The sequence below is a fragment of the Giraffa tippelskirchi genome, chromosome 12 (genome assembly GCF_054371585.1).
Source record: "Giraffa tippelskirchi isolate mGirTip1 chromosome 12, T2T-mGirTip1v1.2.pri, whole genome shotgun sequence".
Classification (NCBI taxonomy): domain Eukaryota; kingdom Metazoa; phylum Chordata; class Mammalia; order Artiodactyla; family Giraffidae; genus Giraffa; species Giraffa tippelskirchi.
This window is the reverse complement of record NC_137286.1, coordinates 23,134,391-23,152,948: the sequence shown is the minus strand read 5'-3', so window position 1 is coordinate 23,152,948 and position 18,558 is coordinate 23,134,391. Positions and strand designations below refer to the sequence as shown.

The window sequence follows — 18,558 nt, the reverse complement described above, 5'->3', positions numbered from 1 at the left end:
ATTCCCACTAGCAGTGTATGAGAGTTCCGATTTCTGCACGTTCTCACCAAAACTTGTTATTACAGTTATCTCAGTGTGGGTCTAGTGGTATCTGATTGTGCCTTTGATTTACATTTCCCTCCTGGGTAATGCATTTTTTGGATATTGGTTTAAACAAAATACATTATGTGCAGTTTTGTAATCTGGCTTTTACCTTTAAGCATATTTTTAGCATTAGCAAACATATTTACAAAAGATTTTCCCTCATTTCTGCTTTCCTCTTCACTCCTTCTTACACCATAATTCTTGTGAAAACTTGCCTAAATTATAATGTGTTAAAAAGTCTATAGGAGTATATGTCAAATTATTGTTGGTGGTTATCAAGAGACAAAAAGAGAGTTAGGAGAACTGTATTTCTCCCTTTAATGTTTCGGTAATGTTTGAATTTAATGCACGTGTATCCTCTTGTAATCACAAAACTTAAAAATGAATTATTTTTTAGAGGACTGAGTATATTCAGAATGAAGAAATATTCGTAAATTTGAAAGGCATTAACTTGTATTAGTTATTCAGATATAATCATTTTACCAAGTAAAATACCAATAGGTCGCTTTGTTAAATAGTTTACTTTTCTGTGGTTATAGACTATAAATACATATGCTATATAGAATTTAAAATATATATGTGTGTTTAATATTATAATCAGGAAAGCATATACTGGTTTGGGCTATTGACTGTTTTACAGGAAAGTATAGGCTCAGAGGTTAAAGCATCTGCCTCCAATGCGAGAGACCTGGGTTCGATCCCTGGGTCGGGAAGATCCCCTGGAGAAGGAAATGGCAAACCACTCCAGTATTCTTGCCTGGAGAATCCCATGGACGGAGGAGCCTGGTAGGCTACAGTCCATGAGGTCGCAAAGAGTCGGACACGACTGAGCGACTTCCCTTATACAATGTAGAAATCATTTATCTAAAGATATTTACTAATAATAGTATATTTATATGTTTAGTTCTTTAGTGTAATATTTATCCAATAAATTAGTCATTGACTAGGGCATAGAAGAACTGTTTTATTTTTGCCTGTAGAATTTCCTGGACAGAGGAGCCTAGTAGGTGGAAGAATTTTTTAATAGGTGTTTTCATTATAATAAGATTTGGAATCTCTAATCATTAGAGTCTGTTTATATAATCCCAGATTGGGCAGGGTTCTGGTAGGACTATTTTTAATTGTTTATGCAGAGAAAAATGGCTGCTTGGGCATTCCAGCTTCTGTTGAATAATAACCAATACATGAAATTGGCACTAAATGTTAAAAAGATTCTGGGGGAGTGATTCCTGGGTAGTGGGACAAACATTTTAGTAGTGTTCAGAAAATTTCCTGTTTATTCACACCTCAGCATTATAGGGAAAGCCAACTGACATCATCAAGAAAGGAAAGAAAATAATAGTTAATATACTGTGCACTTGCAGGCAGTTTTATACGTACTGTCTCATTTAATCCTCACAACAGCCTTTCAGGGTAATTACCTTGATAATGGTATTATCTCCATTTTGCAGGTGAGGAATGTGAGGCTCAGAGAGATTAAGTAACTTGCCCAAAGTAACCCAGCCAGTATGTAACAGAGCTGGGATTTGAATTCAAGTCTGTCAGACTCCAAAGCCCATGCTCTTTCCAGTACTTCACACTGTAGCAGGTAAGTATGATACTTGGCCCTGTGCCTGCCTTGCCTAGGGCACCCCAAACGCCTCACTGTCCAACTCTTAGATTCACGTTAGAAGAAAGTAGGATGGGCCAAGATCAGTCCTTGTGCATCCTGATTGCAGTAGACTTATCAGTTCTTTCTAGATATTGCAATTATTAATCTTCATGAAGAGGAATGTGCATCTTTGCTTTCAAAATATGATTTCCTCTTATGTAGTATGGCAGCAAAATTTGTTCCAGGAGTTTGCCAGCAAGGATCTAAAGCATCACTCATACTCTCAGACCGAAGGCTGTGTACCCAAGGGACTATAGGACGTCATTATGCTTTTTATTGGGTACGGAATGGCTGTTCCATTCTTTCACCTGCTTATATGGTAAAATCGTTGTGAGGGTGGAATGAGATAATAGATGTTAAACTGTATGAACTACTATACTGTAATCCCTTACCTTGCCAACAGCCCCATCTAAGTAGAGATTCTTCTTTTGTGAAACTCTAGTACATGTATACACATATTTAATTCTCTAAATCTTTTTAGTTAGCCCAGAGAATTTTGAGTGAGTGTGCTTGAATTGTAAATTATTCCAATTTGAGATATAGGGTTAGCCATTAACAGTAAAAGATATGTGTATTCTAGTGTGCATATTAGAACAAAGCAAAGTTAGCTTTTAAGAGTCTTGTTGGAACTTCTGAAAAGTTATAATAAAGCAAATGAAAACTAATTGTACGATATCAATTATCTAGGTTATTGATTTTCTTGATTGTCATGCTCTCTTCATCGGTTAATTTATGTGGTCTTTGAGAGAGATTTTTAAGGCCATTCATGGCTTTGGCTCCCTAGTTTTGTTTTTTAACTAAGGTCTTAAATACATCATCCATAAAGTTCATTTTTAGTAAAGACATTACAGAGGGTAAATAAAGCAGTGGTAAATAAAGCAGTGAGCTCACAGGAGAAAGCAAAAGAGGCAAACATCTCTGCCCTCATGCAACTTACATTTTGGTTGAGGGAGATAGACTGCAATAATGTGTAGTTGATCCTTAATGACCAGGGTCTGAGCTGTGTGTGTCGACTTTTGTGTGGATTTTTTTCAATAAATATAGTATTGTTTGGCCAAAAAGTTTGTTTGGGTTTTTCTGCTATGTCTTACGGAAACAAACAAGCAAACTTTTTGGGCAACCCAGTACCTGTATTTTCATTTTATAGACCTTTAAATTAACTAAGTGTGAGGAAAAGTTTGTTCAGTTAGAGACCACAGTATGTGGAATCCTAAGAACTAGGATCTGAGACAATTACTTCCAAGCTGTTTCAACTTCCTGCCTCTCTTTGAGTAAGTCATTTGTCAGTTCCTTTGTTTTTGAGGCAGAGATGGCAGTGCCTGGATTTTCTACTAAGATGGGAAATGGGCCAGTGCCACTAACCTCCCTTTGCTAAAGGGTCAGCTGTCAGTAAATCATGCTGGTAACAAAACAATGAGAGAAAATAAAGAGAAGGGAGTTTGCAATTTTAAACAAGTGGTAGAGGAAAGCCTCATTGAGAAATTGCATCTGGACAACAACAATATGAGGGAGATGAGGGAGGGAGCTGTATTGTAAACCAGAGGATGAACATGCCCCCTAGTGCTAAGGCCCTGAGACGCAGCATCAACAGCAAGGAACAAAATCGTGTGTGTGTGTGTGTGTGTGTGTGTGTGTGTGTGTGTGTGTGTGTGTGTGTGTGTGTGTGTGTGTGTGTGTGTGTGTGTGTGCGCGTAAAAGTGCCGTGTGTGTGTGTAAGTGCGTAAAAGTGCCGTGTGTGTGTGTGTGTGTGTAAGTGCGTAAAAGTGCCGTGTGTGTGTGTAAGTGCGTAAAAGTGCCGTGTGTGTGTGTGTGTGAGTGCGTAAAAGTGCCGTGTGTGTGTGTAAGTGCGTAAAAGTGCCGTGTGTGTGTGTGTGTGTGTGTGTGTAAGTGCGTAAAAGTGCCTTACAGTCCATTCTGAGAACTTTTACCTCTGCGTGAAATGAGATGTCATTGAGGTTTTGAACAGAATTTTAATACCAGAGTTTTCAGAAACACATCTTTGGAAATTGTAGAGGAAACACTTTGTAAATAAAAGGTATTATTAAATATTCTTTTTCCCTTACTGAAGTGTAGGTTTTTGTAATCAGGCAAATATATTTAAAAATATGCTACCAATAAGTAATTTACATAAGGAAAACTGTGTTGGGAAACTTCACAGAAAATTTTTTTTCAATTTAAAAGAGCCAGTCAACATGGGAAGATAAGAGTTAACTAGTATAGCTTTTTAAAATGGAGGATGAAAAAATAAGTAAAATGAAGGATGATCTGTTTATGATATGATCTCTAAAAAAGCTAATTGTGGTGTCATAATTAGGATTATATTACCTCTGGTAGTGCTGTGGTAAAGGATAGAAGCTGAAACCCCTGAATCATATCTCTTACCTGAAAAATACTAACTTAATAATAATTTAATATAATGATTTGGGATAAGAAGTTCAAAGTTCTGGATCTTTTTACAAAGTGGTTGCTTTCCCTGCTTACGTAATCATGTAATTGTTAAAAAAAAAAAGTAAGTATTTTTGGTATAACATGGTATTTTTTCAGTTCCATCAGGTATTGGTAATAAGTTTTTAGTTTCAAAATTATCAGATTTTACCTGAACAGAAATGTGATGTTTAATGTAGAGCTCAACAGCTTGGAATATCTCTTTGCCAGTGACAGGTCCTTGAGTGCCTTTTCCTTGCCTGCTTCCTTTGACTGCCCTCATCTTTCTACTTTCTCTATGTTGAATGAGTCAGCTGTTTAGTCTGTAGATAGGATCTAGTCTAGATAACCTTGGTTTACTAAATTAGACTGGTTAGCTTGGAATAGTTATCAAAACAGCTGTTTTGAACAGTGAACTTTTCTGCCAGTATTGCTTATGTTGGACAACTGATGCCTGGTTTTCAGAGCCCTTTACACCTTGTATTTCCGTCTAACTATACAGCCTTCAGTCCTGACTGGAATGCTTTTTTTACTGTCTTCCAAATAGTACTCAATAATCTCTGAGTACAGTGCATACATAAGGTATGCCTGTGTCCCAGGCTTTTCCATGTTTCCATTTCACCTTCTTCAAACGCCCCTTTGTCCTCTTCCCCACTATCCAACTTCTTCCCTGTATCAGGATCAAACTCATGACAACCTTCTCAGTAAAGCCTGTTCTGTCTACTTGAGCTTGTTTTTTTATATATATGTAATTTTTATAATTATTGACAGTTGACCATAAACTTTTTTTTTTTTTTGACCATAAGCTTTTATTGCTAGCTTTGAACTACTACTTAACTGGTATTAGTCAAGGTTCTCCACAGAACAGAACTGATAGGATGTGTGTATACACACATACATGTGCATCACACATACACGAAACTCTTTTTATATATTATATGGAATTGGCTCATGCGATCATGGAGGCTGATGAGTCCTGACGTCCCCAGGGTGAGTTGGCGAGCTGGAGACCCAGGACAGCTAAGCAGATGGCATATTTCCAGTCTGCAGTCTGTCAGGCTTGAGACCCAGAAAAAGCTGATGTTTCAATTTGATTCTGAAGGAAGAAAGAACCCTAGGCAGTCAGGCAGAGGAATTTTTAGATTTACTTTATTTTGCTGCTCATTCATGTGCCTTGTCTTGCTAGCTAGTAAACAACTTCAGGGCAGGAACTGCAAGTCATATTTACTTGCTTGCCATCCATGACTTTGTGCATCCTGATTTACATGTAATAGGTGCATCTCCGTATTTTATGAAATCGTAACATTTTAAGGGCTAGAAGGGGCCTTGAAGGTTATCTTGTTTTAGAGTTGGAGAATCAAGAACAACTTACTAATATATACCTCTTTCCTTAGTTGTTAGGAAAATGAACAAGATTTAATGTAATATCTATGAAAAGTTAAGTGATTTACTAATTTTAAAGCTTTTTTTTTCTGCTTAGAGCATGAATCAGAATGTGTCCTTTAATTAGAAGGTATTTCCTGGGTGGAGATTTCACCTTTTTCTTTTTCTTTCTCACCTTTTTTTTTTTTCATTTAAGAATGTACATAGCACATTAGTCAGTTATTCTTATTGACAAGTATGCCAAAATGAGAACAGATTTAATTTGAAATGTCATCATTTCTTCAAAGCGTATTGTCTGATATATCAAATTTACTGCTTCATATAGAATATTCCAGTTAGGTATTCAAATATAAGGCATTGTAACCAAGTGGTACGTTTAGCTTTTGGACCTGACAGTATTGAAGATACAGGTTGAGGCTGTAGAATTTGAAGTTACTGTATTTTAAACACTCAAGTACTTTAATTTGAACTTACTCTTCTTTAGAAGTTTTCATTTATGGGAACTGATATTGATTGTTTTCAGATGTTTTTATTTAGTTTTTTTCCTTCCTAGATTTTCTTATAATCACATCTTAAAGCTTTCAAGATGGTACTAGCAGACCTTGGAAGAAAAATAACATCAGCATTGCGCTCATTGAGCAATGCCACCATTATCAATGAAGAGGTATGTAAAAATACATGTGATTCCACATCATCACTAGCAGTGCAGATAGATGATTAATAAACTCTATATAGTTACTTCTAGATAAAACCCATAAATGGGTATAGTAGTGTGTTTTATGAGAAATTGACTATGTTAATTTCAACTTTCTATAATTATCAAAAAAACCCCACCTTAACTTATATGTAATAATGACATACATTTTATATTTCAAAAATGGTTTAGGTCTGGAAGTATGCTTTTGCTTTCTCTTGATATAGGCCTATAACTTTAGTATCCTCCTCCTTCCTTCTTGATTAGACATGCATATGTCTGATCTTTTCTCCTTGACTTTTATTTGACATTCTTTTTTTTTTTTTTTGACATTCTTATATAAGGCTAGTATTTCCATTTTGGCTACTTTGATTCATTTTCTCTGAAATCCTCTGTTAGTTTTTTGGAGGTTTTGTAAGCTGACTCCTTAATATGATATCTGAAATACTTTTCCTCCTGGTTTTAAGTATAAGGTATTCCTTGCTCCCATTCCCCCCCACCACCACCATTGTATATTAATGGTTTGTCAACTGAAAGAAGATGATTATAGTCCACAAGTATATTTTACATTTTGTGGTACCAGTGGTAAACTACTGATTTTGGTTTTAGAAGACCTTGTTTAGTGTCCTGCTAAACCAAGTCATAGAAATTTGAGCAAGTCAAATTCAGAATTTCTTAATGTTTAAAATGAGAAAATAGTATTTACCTTTCAGGATGATTTTAAAGATCAAATGAAATAATAAATAAAAAGTATTTTCTGACTTGGAGGTTTAAAGAAAATTCTAATATAAAATTTGATATCAATACTTTAATAAGCTAGTGGAATTAAATAATTTGGGGACCATCTTTGAGCTCAGCTAGTCCAGCCTCTCTTTTAACAGCAATAGGAAGTCAGTTTCACATATTTATTTATTGGAAGAACCAGGATTAAAATCTTGTTTCTAATTCCACATACACAGCTTTTTCTAATAATGAATATTAAGTAATAAATCATAATTTAAACCACTGTTTAGTCTTTGGAATTCAGAATAAATAAAATGACAGCTTTTCAAATCGTTTTCCCTGTTGTATAACCCTTATGCTGTTTGTGTTTATAGTAGAAAAAGAAAAGAAACCAAGGAGATGAGGTTGGTGGGAAGTAAAATAACAGCTGTTGCTTAAATTGGCAGCTTCTCTATTCTTGATACTGTGCTACTAGGGAATTAACAAGGAGAAATCCCTCTAATGAAAGATCAGTTCCATTTTTACCAAATCCCTTTAGTGAGAGATAGAGAAATCTGATAAGCTGCTATATGACATATGACAGAAGTTGAAGATGAGAATTCATTCAAGAAGTGTTTGAGGGCCTATGTTTTTGCAGACCTTTTTGCTGCCACCAGGGATATAGCAGTGAACAAAGTAGATTAAAATCTCTACCCTCATGGAGTGTATTGCATTCTAATGTGTAAACAGCTATTTCCATGAGCAGCTAAGGCTCATCTTTTTTAAAGACTTTTTTTTATAGTTTGTTATCTTTTAACCACAATGCCTTCCAACTCAACAAATATGTGATGATAGTGAGTTATTAATGGAGGATGGTTTTCTTTTCAACTTTGTTCCTCTGCTTTGAGTGGAAATAGTAAAGGCTAGTAGGTCAGACTGGGTCATTTTCTTTTGTCACATTTTTCTCCATGGCAGTCCAGTTGAGAAGATGTTGCTGCATATCAGCAATAGGAATTCAGTGGCATAGAAAACTTCAGTGGCAACATGTATTGTATAGTAACTTTCTTTGACTTGTATATTGTCTTTGCTACTATTACTTTAATATAGGGATAAAATTGTGGTGGTTAATACCTGGTTGAATAAAATGAAATGGAATGTCTTTTTTTTTTTTTTAGTGGTGCTTTGCAAGTTGTGAGATCTTAGTTCCCCTATCTTGGATCCAGCCCACGCTCCCTGTAGTGGAAATGCAGAGTCCTAATCACTGGACCACCAGGGAATTCCCTGGAATGTCTTATTTTGACAAAATGACTAGATATTTAATAAAATCTCTCTCAAAGGCTAACTGAAAACCTTTTCCCTCTCTAATGGTATACTGTTGTTTTTAATTAGTCATGGTTGTATGGTTGGATGTTTTTATATGGTTGAAATGAATTGTTTAAAAGTTTTATTTATTTATTTGCAGGTGTTAAATGCTATGCTAAAAGAAGTATGCACAGCATTATTGGAAGCAGATGTTAATATTAAACTAGTGAAGCAACTAAGAGAAAATGTAAAGTAAGTTAAGTTAAAGGTAAAAAACAGGCAAAACTAAATTTAGTTTACTGGGATAAGGAGCTAACTAGAAAAGTCTGCTGCATTATGAAACGTTTCTGCTATATAGCACTGGGAAAGAATAGAACTCATATGTTGGAAGACTTCTTTTACAGTGCGTTTCCATAATAATGGTTCAAAGAATAAACTACATGTGGCTTTCATTTAATTATGGAGTTCTTTCCATTCTACTACTCCTTTATCTGAATGGATTCAATCATATACTGTATAGTATTTTAACAGAAAAGCCTGTTAGCAATTCAGAGTCCTTAAAGAAAAGTGGTGCCGTTTTAATCCTCTTCAGACTAAAGATGGCATTAATCAGCCTCCTTCACTATTAGAGAATTGTGTTCTTTTTTATCCCCTTTTGGTTTCTCTGTCCATATTCGATAAAGGAGTAGTGTGTGTGGTCTTAGTTACTGTGTTAATTGGGAGAGGCACTGACTGGGGCAGAGCACATAGAATAATGGAGGGCACTTCAGTTAGCTGTTTCCGTCCTAGCCCTCCTCATGCTGAGGCCATCCCCCCTCCTTTTTGTATTGTCAGACTGGGTATTAAATATAGGACTACTAGCATTTAAGCATTTAGAACCGCAAGAAGTAATCTTATTTTCTGCTTGGTGTAAACATGTATAAATTCTGAATGCTGCAAGAAAAATAAAATGAATACTCACAGTAATGTGAGGACAAATTAATATTTGGACTTTCAAAAAAATAAGCCTTGAAAAACTAACCAAAATCATATATCTAATATTTCATGGTAAATTCTTTATGGTATGAACCTGTGACTCTGTAGTAATTGTATGCATGTTAATTAGAAAAAATTTTAATATAAATGATTGGATAGTCTTACATTCTTTGGGGCAAAAGGTAATTTTTTTAAGTGTCTTAACTGACTTTTTCCCCTTTTTATCCTCAAAAACCATCATTATGAAGGTCTGCTATTGATCTTGAAGAGATGGCATCTGGTCTTAACAAAAGAAAAATGATTCAGCATGCTGTATTTAAAGAACTTGTGAAGGTAAAAGTCTATCTAGCTTGTGCTGTGATTTTCTGTACACTCACTGCATTAGCACGGCAAACAGGAATGTATTTCAGAATACTTTTTAATGTTTTTATGGAATCTTTATCTGTATTAAAAATATTAATAGAATATTTTCTGAATACAAAATGGTAGACTTTTTTTTTTATTGTAAACTAAAATTCTGAGTACAGATGTAAAGGCCAGTATTTTACTCCTACAAAAAAATGCTAAAGCAAGTTATAGAAAGTACAACTTCACTATGTATTAATTGATGGAAGAGCCTCTCTGAGTTTATTCTCTTTAATATCAAGTTTTGCCTACTTAAGATCCTACTTTTGTACAGAAAGTCACTCTTGGAAAGAGTTATACACTTTTATTATGTCTAAAAGATTGAATATCCTACACTTGCCTAGATTTTAAGCAATTTTGAATCAGTGAAATTTTATTTTACCAGTTATACTCTATTGCCCTGTCCCACCTTAGAACTGATATTGCTGCTGCTGTTGTGAAGATTATGATGAGAGTCTTAGAGCATTAGAAAATATGTTTGAGTCTAATGGTAGGGGCAGAAAAGAAAGGAACTAAAAAAAGTTTTTTTAAGGAGCAACAGGTATCTGCTAGTGGTCTCCAGGTATTTTCCCCCTATATTGTGTGAATAGTTTCATTTACTCCTTTAGTTCCAACAGAACTGATTGGTACTTTGAGAAAATCTAGTATCTCAGATGGTTGTGACACTTCGCTTTAGTCCTGTAGACTAATCAATTGGAAAAGAAATTCAGAACCTAAAAGAGGTCAGGAAGTTTAGCCAGTCTGTCTTTTCAGTTTGCAGTTGAGAAAAGTGAGACAGTTAGTGATAGACCCAGGTCTGATCTCCATACTCCTGTGTGGACTCCTCCTCACAATATTTCCAGTTTGCCCTTCATCTTACACCTGAGGTCAGCACAGAGGGAGTGAACATTTTTATTTTTAGGGGTTGGCATCTTTAGGCAATTCTGGAACATCAAGTGTTTTGTTAAGATACCTTTACTGAGTGCCTACTTTATTCCAGGCTGTATGCCACATACTGCTGATAACAGTGATGAAAAAGACTGGGCCTTATACTCAGAAGCTCATGGTCTAGGGCAGTGGTGTACAAAGCAAGGTCAAAACTGTTTTCATAATAACACTAAGACATCATTTGCCTTTTTTTGCCCTCTTTACTGTGTTGATATTGCTCTGCAAACATCAAAAGCAAAAGTGCAAAAGCAATGGCAGGTAAAACCATTGGGTAAAACTCCCTAGCATGAACAAGGCAGTGATGCTAAACTATACTAGTAGTCATTGTACCCTTTACTCCCAGACACTTGCAGTGAAATAAAAATAAGTTTTTTTTTTTTCAGACGTGTCCTTGATGGAAATTATTAGTGGTATTAAATCTTGACCCTTAAATATATGTGTGTTTATAGGATTTTGTGTGATGAAATGGAAAGTATGCAGAAAGCTGTATTGCTGTGTACCAAAATTTGATGGTTGTCTTGAGGAAAGCAATAGAGAGTTAATCTGTGCTTATTTGGCCTTGAACCTTTGGCAGACATTTTCTCTGAAGTAAATAAAATTGGCCCGTCACTTTAAGGCAAACAACTAACAGTATTGTAGCCAATGATAAAATTCTAGCTTTTAAGTGAAAACGGGAAGCTTGAATCCTCCCCCATGAGTTTGACAGTGTCCCAATTCTTAACTCGTCTGGTGAGATCAGTATGGGTATTAATAAATAAAATTTTTGATGTTGTGTAGTGACGTGTCAACAATGGGAGATCTGCCTAACTCAATAGACCAGTATTTTCTATATGACTAGTTTATAATGTTACAGAAGCATACACCAGTGTAAGATTGATTCAAAGTCCAAGATAGGATAACACATTTTAATGTGATAGAATATGAAAATTCAGTACTGCAGTTCTAGGATGCAGGAGGAAGAGAAGATAAATTTATAATAACATCATTATTCAGTAAAACGTAGGGTCATAGAGAGCTGAGTGATTCTGCCATGGGATATAGAGAATGGAGGTGAATATAGGGCAGCATTAGTCTTCTGAAAGGGTCTAAGAGGAAGGGCAGCGGATTTATGTCTAAGATAGTTGTTTATTTCAGAAGTTTGCTTATGGGTAGCTCCATGCCTAAGAAGATAACAAAATATATTTTCTTTTCCTCCCTTTTCTACCATGTGGCTTTCCTTGAAATCAGGTATAATATGGATTATGTAACTTTTATGGTATCATCTAGCATGGGCTCAGCAAATTTCTCTTAAGAACAAATAGTTCCAGTTTTGTGGGTCATATGGTCTTTGTTGCAACGACTCAGGTCTGGTGTTATAGCACAAAAGCAGTAAATGAGTGGGCATGTGTGTGTTAAGACTTTATTTACGCATAATTGTAAATATGGTCTATGTCCTCTGGTCTAGGATATTAACTACTATTACGGTTTGATTATATAGAGATAGAGGTTTTGAGTTCCAAATGAGTGACTTGGAAATGTATTATTAAATGAATGTTAAAAATGCCTCCTGCTTGTTAATTTGGGGACTGTCCGTATATGTACCTTAATTTTCCACTGATTGTCATTATAAAATTGGTGATTATTTTTTACTTTAAATATAATAACTTTATAGAGCAGTACATCCAATGACTTTGGACAGTTTAACACTTGACTCACTTGGAAAGCCTTTCACATGTAGTTTGTAATTTTGCTCTTATATAAACACTTGTGAAATTGAACAGGAAGGTCGGTACCATTGCAGTATTGTAGCCACTAGCCACATGTGGTTTGAGACATATAATGTGTCTAGTCCATACTGAGATCTGATATTGAGTGGATGGATAAGAGATCCATGCCAAGTTTTAAGACCTGGCACTGCACATTTATTTAGGGAAAAACAAAGACCTAGCATGGGAAAAGGAAATATAAAATAGCCCATTAATTTTTAAATATAGATTACATGTTAAAATTATAATATTTCAGATGTATTGAGTTAAAGTATTAACATTAATATCACTTGTTTTTACTTTTTGAAATGTCACTACTAGAAATTAAAAAATTCTTATGTGGCCTGCACATATATTATATTTCTACAGTGCTATTGTAGATTGCTCCTTTGCTCAAATTTGGTCTCACATTCATACACTTTCAACTTTTTCTAAAAAATGTTTTGAGATCCTTACCTCTGAATCAGTTTGGGAGTATAGGCTTGCTTATAACTTCACAATGCACTATTTTAAATTCTTAAATTTCACTATGTGTATATTATTACAGAGGGAAATATAGTTGTGTTAGAATGGGAGGATTATGGTTGCCTCTTACATTGAAATGTCTGTACATCATTTTTACAATTTGAAAGTTGTGGGAAGAGAGGTTTTGAATGTAACCATGTGCTAACCTGATTTTATCTTTGTTTTTGGTATGTAGCTTGTAGACCCTGGAGTTAAAGCATGGACACCCACTAAAGGAAAACAGAATGTGATCATGTTTGTTGGATTGCAAGGGAGTGGTAAAACAACTACATGTTCAAAGGTAAATTATACTTAAAAAAACAAAGCCATGGAGAAGATCCGTTTGTGTAAATCAAGCGCTTTTACCAAGAAGACTGTTCCTATTCTTTAAGGAGATGAGAATATGATTTTTGGAGAAGTAAAGGTGGAAAGTTTACCTTATACCCTGTGGCTCAGTATTCCCTTTTCACAATGTCTCACCCAGTATAATATGTATGGATCTTCATTTTACATATCATTTTGCTAATTTTAAATTCATTATACCACCCTTTCCTTCATAATTGGGTGCCTCAACTTTGTTACCAGATTTTGCTTCAGAAGTCTCAACTATGTATAGTTTAGAAAGGAGAAAAAAAAAAGGATTATTTCTTAGAGGATTATATTACTGTTTGTTTTTAATTAACGTTAATAACATTTTTTACCACGGTCATTTGTTGCTTGGTTGTTTCATATCCTTTGAATGTGACTGGCACTTATACTCTTCAGAAAGTCTTCAGTATTCAGAATGTAATAATATTACTTTTTAGAAGAATATGAGCTGTTTTATTTTACTCCTTAAGTAAATAATAAGTGTAAACAGGAACAATTACATGTGTAATAATTTGCACTTATTGATTTTTAAAATCTTCCTTTCCCAGTTAGCATATTATTATCAGAGGAAAGGTTGGAAGACCTGTTTGATATGTGCAGACACATTCAGAGCAGGTATTGTGCTGAAATTTGAAAATTATTTCCTGAAATTTTTATTTTCAAGTTTAAGGGCTCATTAACTTTTTATTTCATAGGGGCTTTTGACCAACTAAAACAGAATGCAACCAAAGCAAGAATTCCATTCTATGGAAGGTGGGTTCCGATTTTTATTATTATATTCGTATGTCTTACTTTATCTATCTGACTTTTTACTTTATGCTATCTGTCCACATTTTAATATGTACCTATAAGCTTGAATCATTTTTGGAATAAGATAGGGGTATAATTAATACATTGTTATCTTTTATTATTGTAACATGACTTTTCTGATCCAGCCTGATCAATCAGAGCAGATATTGTTTAGCTTATAATTCTTCCTATACTTACCCTGTCTTGCCTGCTTTCCAGCCTCCTGCTTCTATTCCAATTGTTTCTTTTAAGACCTGTGTGAAGCATTTCTCGATTCCGCATACCCTGGTGAATTCTACATTGTCTGTTTGTTTAGTACACCATTTTTTAAACGTTTGTGTTTGATCATCCTAAAATGCTTTATAATCTGTGTTTATCTCAGAGTCTGATCATTGCTAACCTTCATTTGCTACATTGCTGTTCAGTTAGGTGATTTGTTTATGTTAAAATGACTAATTAAAAGAATTTAGTCAAGATTGAATTTAGAAAGACTTATTTGAGAGAATAATATTTTTCTTATTGTTACTAATATATTAATATACGAAGATTATTATTAATATAGAAAACTTAAGCTAAAATTTGAAGTAATTAAATGAATGATATCTTTTTTTTTTTGGAGAATACAGTCAGTATTTTAATATAGCTTTAAATGCAGTATAATCTATAAAAAATTGAATCACTATATTGTGCATCTGAAACTTACAACATACTGTAAATCAACTACACACTTCAATAAAAAAAGTTCTGTCTTTGACTTCTTATAACTTGATTGTAAAGTGTCTTTTTCTGTTGATTTCTTTGGGATCCTTTTTGTTTCCTGGTTCTGGATAGCCATTTCCTTGCACAGGTGCAGGGATTTTTCAGCCAGTGTTTCTTCAAGAAATATTTTGCTTCATTTCTCACATTCTTCTTCTGAATCTCTGTAATGCGTATATGGTTCAGGTGACATTTTTCATAAATCCCTTAGACTTTACCCAGTATTTTTAATTCTTTTTTCTTCATTTACTGAATTATTTCAAATGTCTTTTTCCCACAATTTTACAATCCTTTCCTCAGTTTGTTTAGTCTGCTGTTTTGAATTTTTACTGAATTATCCCATTCAATTATTGTGTTCTTTGGCATCACGATTTCTGCTTGGTATTCATAAAGCTAAAGTTCTCACTTTGTTCATTCATGTATTGTTCTGTGACTACAATGAGCATCTTTATGGCAGTTAAATGAAATCTCCGTCATGTAAATCATGTATCCATTTCATTAGGGCCACCTTTTTAGGCTCTTTTGGAAAGGCTTTTTTTTTTTTTTTTTAATGTAATTGGAAATCATTATTTGCTACTTTTTGGCCAAAAAAACTAGTGAACTTTGGCTATGGTATGCTCTTTATTTAAATTCTTTTATTAGTTTTTTTTTGTTTTTTTTGGCTACAACACGCTGATTGCAGGATCTTAGTTCCCCAACCAGAGATTGAACCCAGGCCCTTGGCAGTGAAAGCACAGAGTCCTAACCACTGAACCACCAGGGAATTCCCTCTTTTAGTTATTTTTTTATGATAATTTCTAGCAAATAGATTAAAGAATAATGTTAGGAATTTAATTTTTAGGATAAGAACTTTTTCTAACATAGACTTAAAAATCAAAGGATAATAAGCAGTTACATATTTAGAGCTCAAATTTGCACAGTGATAGGTGTGAGCTGATAGGTGGCTCAGATGGTAGTGCAGGAGACCAGGGTTTAATCCCTGGGTCGGAAAGATGCCCTGGAAAAGGAAATAGCAACTCACTCCGGTATTCTTGCCTGGAGAATACCACAGACAGAGGAGCCTGGTTGGCTACGGTCCGTGGGTCGCAAAGAGTCAGACACGACTGAGCAGGTAATGCTTAGGCTACTTACTTGAACTATCAGCCAAAGCCAGAGCCTTAATTTTTAACCAGTTTCTCAGTACTGTTTATTAAATAATCTCTCCTGTGCTTATGTATATGGAGTCAAATATTAGTGATCATTGTTTCCTCTGGGAGAGATGAAGTGGATCAAGCTGGGGAAGGAAGGATTTGAAATGATCTCTAATGTTCAATTTACATGTTAGCATTTATTGGGGGGACAGTAGATATGGTTTTTTTTGGTACCATTTGTTCTGTCTTTTTTTAAAAAAAAACAACACTATTTTAATAAAAAATTTTAAAGAAGTGAAAGTGCTAACAGTTTCACTTCCCAATTACCAGCTTTTAGCAAGTCCATCTGTGCTTTTTTCAAATGTACTATATAAACAAATATACAAGAGATAGATAATTTTAAGTGGAAATAGAATCTTTTCATGCTTTGAACCTTGATTGCTTTAGTAATAGTTATATGGGTTGTAGAAATTTGTCAAAGCTCATTAAAATGAATACTTAAAATAGTGCATTTTATGTAAACATAATACTATAGACTTGATTAAAAATGGGATCTTTTGACAAGATAGTGATTATTCTTGGAAGGGAGTAAAATACTAATTATTTTGTTTTCCTTGGTCTGAGTGTGTTTGCTTTGTGAAAATTCACTGAGTTTACAATTTGTGCAACTTTTCCATATATATGTTATATTTCATTAAAATATTTATTATAATAATGGGATCTTAATAATTCTGGACAATATGCTGTTAAAGAGAATTCTTTTTATGACATCACTGTATTCCATTATGTGCATGTATGTAACTAATCTCCTTATGAACATCTTTGATCCTATTTCTTTATATATTTATAAATTCTATTTTAATTGTATCTTTATCATATTTTAAAATAGCTGGTAATGCTAATTTCTGTCTTCTTTTTCAGCATTTCTTGCCTCTTTAATCTGCTTATTTTCCTGAGTAAATTTTAGTTTTTTTTTTGTTTGGAGGAAAATTGCTTTATAATGTTGAGTTGGTTTCTTTAGTCAAGTTCCAGAAAGAAAAATCTGATTAAAACTATATTGAAGCCAATTAATTTAGAGGAGAACTGATATCTTTACTTATTTGTATAGTTCCATGTAGAAACTTGCTAGGTCTTTTTTGTTAAAAATTTCATCCTTAAGTATATTAATTTTCTTCTTTTAAGTTTCACATATATTCTTATTAAGTGTACTTCTACTTGATTTTTGTTGTTAATTTAGGGAAAAAACTTTTTTTAAAACATTATATATCTTTTCATTTGACAACATTGATCTGTATTAAAAGTTGCCACTAATCAAAAGAATGCAAACTAAAATAAAACTTATTTTTTGATTTTCAAGTTGAATAGAGTTTTGAGGATAATCAAAATATAATAAAATAGCAATGAAATTAAAGTTTTGTGAAGGACCTTTTCCTTTTAAAAACCAAAAGCCTCAATGATCAGACCATTTGATCCAAATTCAGCTTGTAGGAGTGTATCATAGTTTAGAAGGAACAAAATTGTGTACTACCATGAAGTTAGAAAACCTTAAATGGCCAACAGTGGGGCATTTATTTAATAAATGATAGCATAGCCATCTGATGGAATGCTATATAACTTAAAAGTCACATGTTACAAGAATATTTAATGGTTTTATAAGGTGCTACAAAAGGATGACTATCATCAAAAAGTACACAAATAACAAATGTTGATGAGGATGTGGAGAAAAGGGAATACTTGTACACTGTTTGTTGGAATGTGAATTGGTACCACAGCTGTGGAAAACAGTATGGCAGCTTCTCAAAAAACTGAAAATAGCACTACCATATAACCCAACAGTTCCACTCCTGGGTGTATACTTGGGAGGGAAAAAAAAGACACACTTAATTTGAAAAGCTACATTTACTCCAGTCTTCAGAGTAGCATTATTTATAATTGCCAAGATATAGAAGCAACTTAAGTGTCCATTAACAGATAAATGGATGAAGAAGATTGAGATACACACATACACACACTCACACACACACCCCTACATACAATGCAATACTACTCAGATATAAAAAGGAATGAAAATTTGCCATTTGCAACAATTTTAGCTGAAAAAAAAAATTGTGTCTCACTATATTGTATAGCTATAATGTATAGTGTACATCAACTATACTTCATTTTAAAATGCTTTCAAAAAACTGTTAAGTGGAAAAGCATGTATGAAACACTATATTACAAGTTCAGTTATTAAAGAAAATGTAAAAAAAAATTGAGGGATACACAACTCATTCAGAAAAGATATGAACTGGAATCATACAGGATTTCATAATTGGGAGACTGGATACTGCTTCCTGCTGCTCTTTAAGTGGCTTGTCATATTTAATACTTATTGGATTTTATACTTAATTGAAATTATGATCAATATGACTTTTTCAGAATAGATTAAAGATACACTAGCAATTTCCAAATTATTAGTATTTGAACGTTTTGCTGTTGTGGTTGTTAAATCATTTTTTCCATGTTAAATAGCTATACAGAAATGGATCCTGTTATCATTGCCTCCGAAGGAGTGGAGAAATTCAAAAATGAAAACTTTGAAATTATTATTGTTGATACAAGTGGCCGTCATAAACAAGAAGACTCTTTGTTTGAAGAAATGCTTCAAGTTGCTAATGCTATAGTAAGTAGCTTTAATTTAACAACATTATAAGGACTTCAGTTAAAACCTGAGTT

General features: G+C 33.9%; 1 protein-coding gene across 7 annotated transcripts in view; it reads left to right on the top strand.

Annotated features, from left to right (window-relative positions):
* SRP54 (signal recognition particle 54) overlaps positions 1-18,558 on the top strand; it is a 37,398-nt gene that overhangs the window by 4,526 nt on the left and 14,314 nt on the right. For 3 of the 7 annotated variants that reach the window (XM_081547931.1, XM_081547927.1, XM_081547930.1), the window contains exons 2-8: positions 6,096-6,206; positions 8,401-8,492; positions 9,464-9,548; positions 12,993-13,097; positions 13,714-13,780; positions 13,861-13,918; positions 18,355-18,505. In XM_081547931.1, coding sequence (XP_081404057.1) covers positions 6,129-6,206; positions 8,401-8,492; positions 9,464-9,548; positions 12,993-13,097; positions 13,714-13,780; positions 13,861-13,918; positions 18,355-18,505 — 636 coding nt within the window. In that variant the 5' untranslated portion in view covers positions 6,096-6,128. Of the gene's footprint in view, positions 1-1,535; positions 1,673-4,106; positions 4,245-6,095; positions 6,207-8,400; positions 8,493-9,463; positions 9,549-12,992; positions 13,098-13,713; positions 13,781-13,860; positions 13,919-18,354; positions 18,506-18,558 lie in introns of those variants that run through there. The other 4 variants (XM_081547932.1, XM_081547928.1, XM_081547933.1 and 1 more) reach the window with 2 other exon arrangements.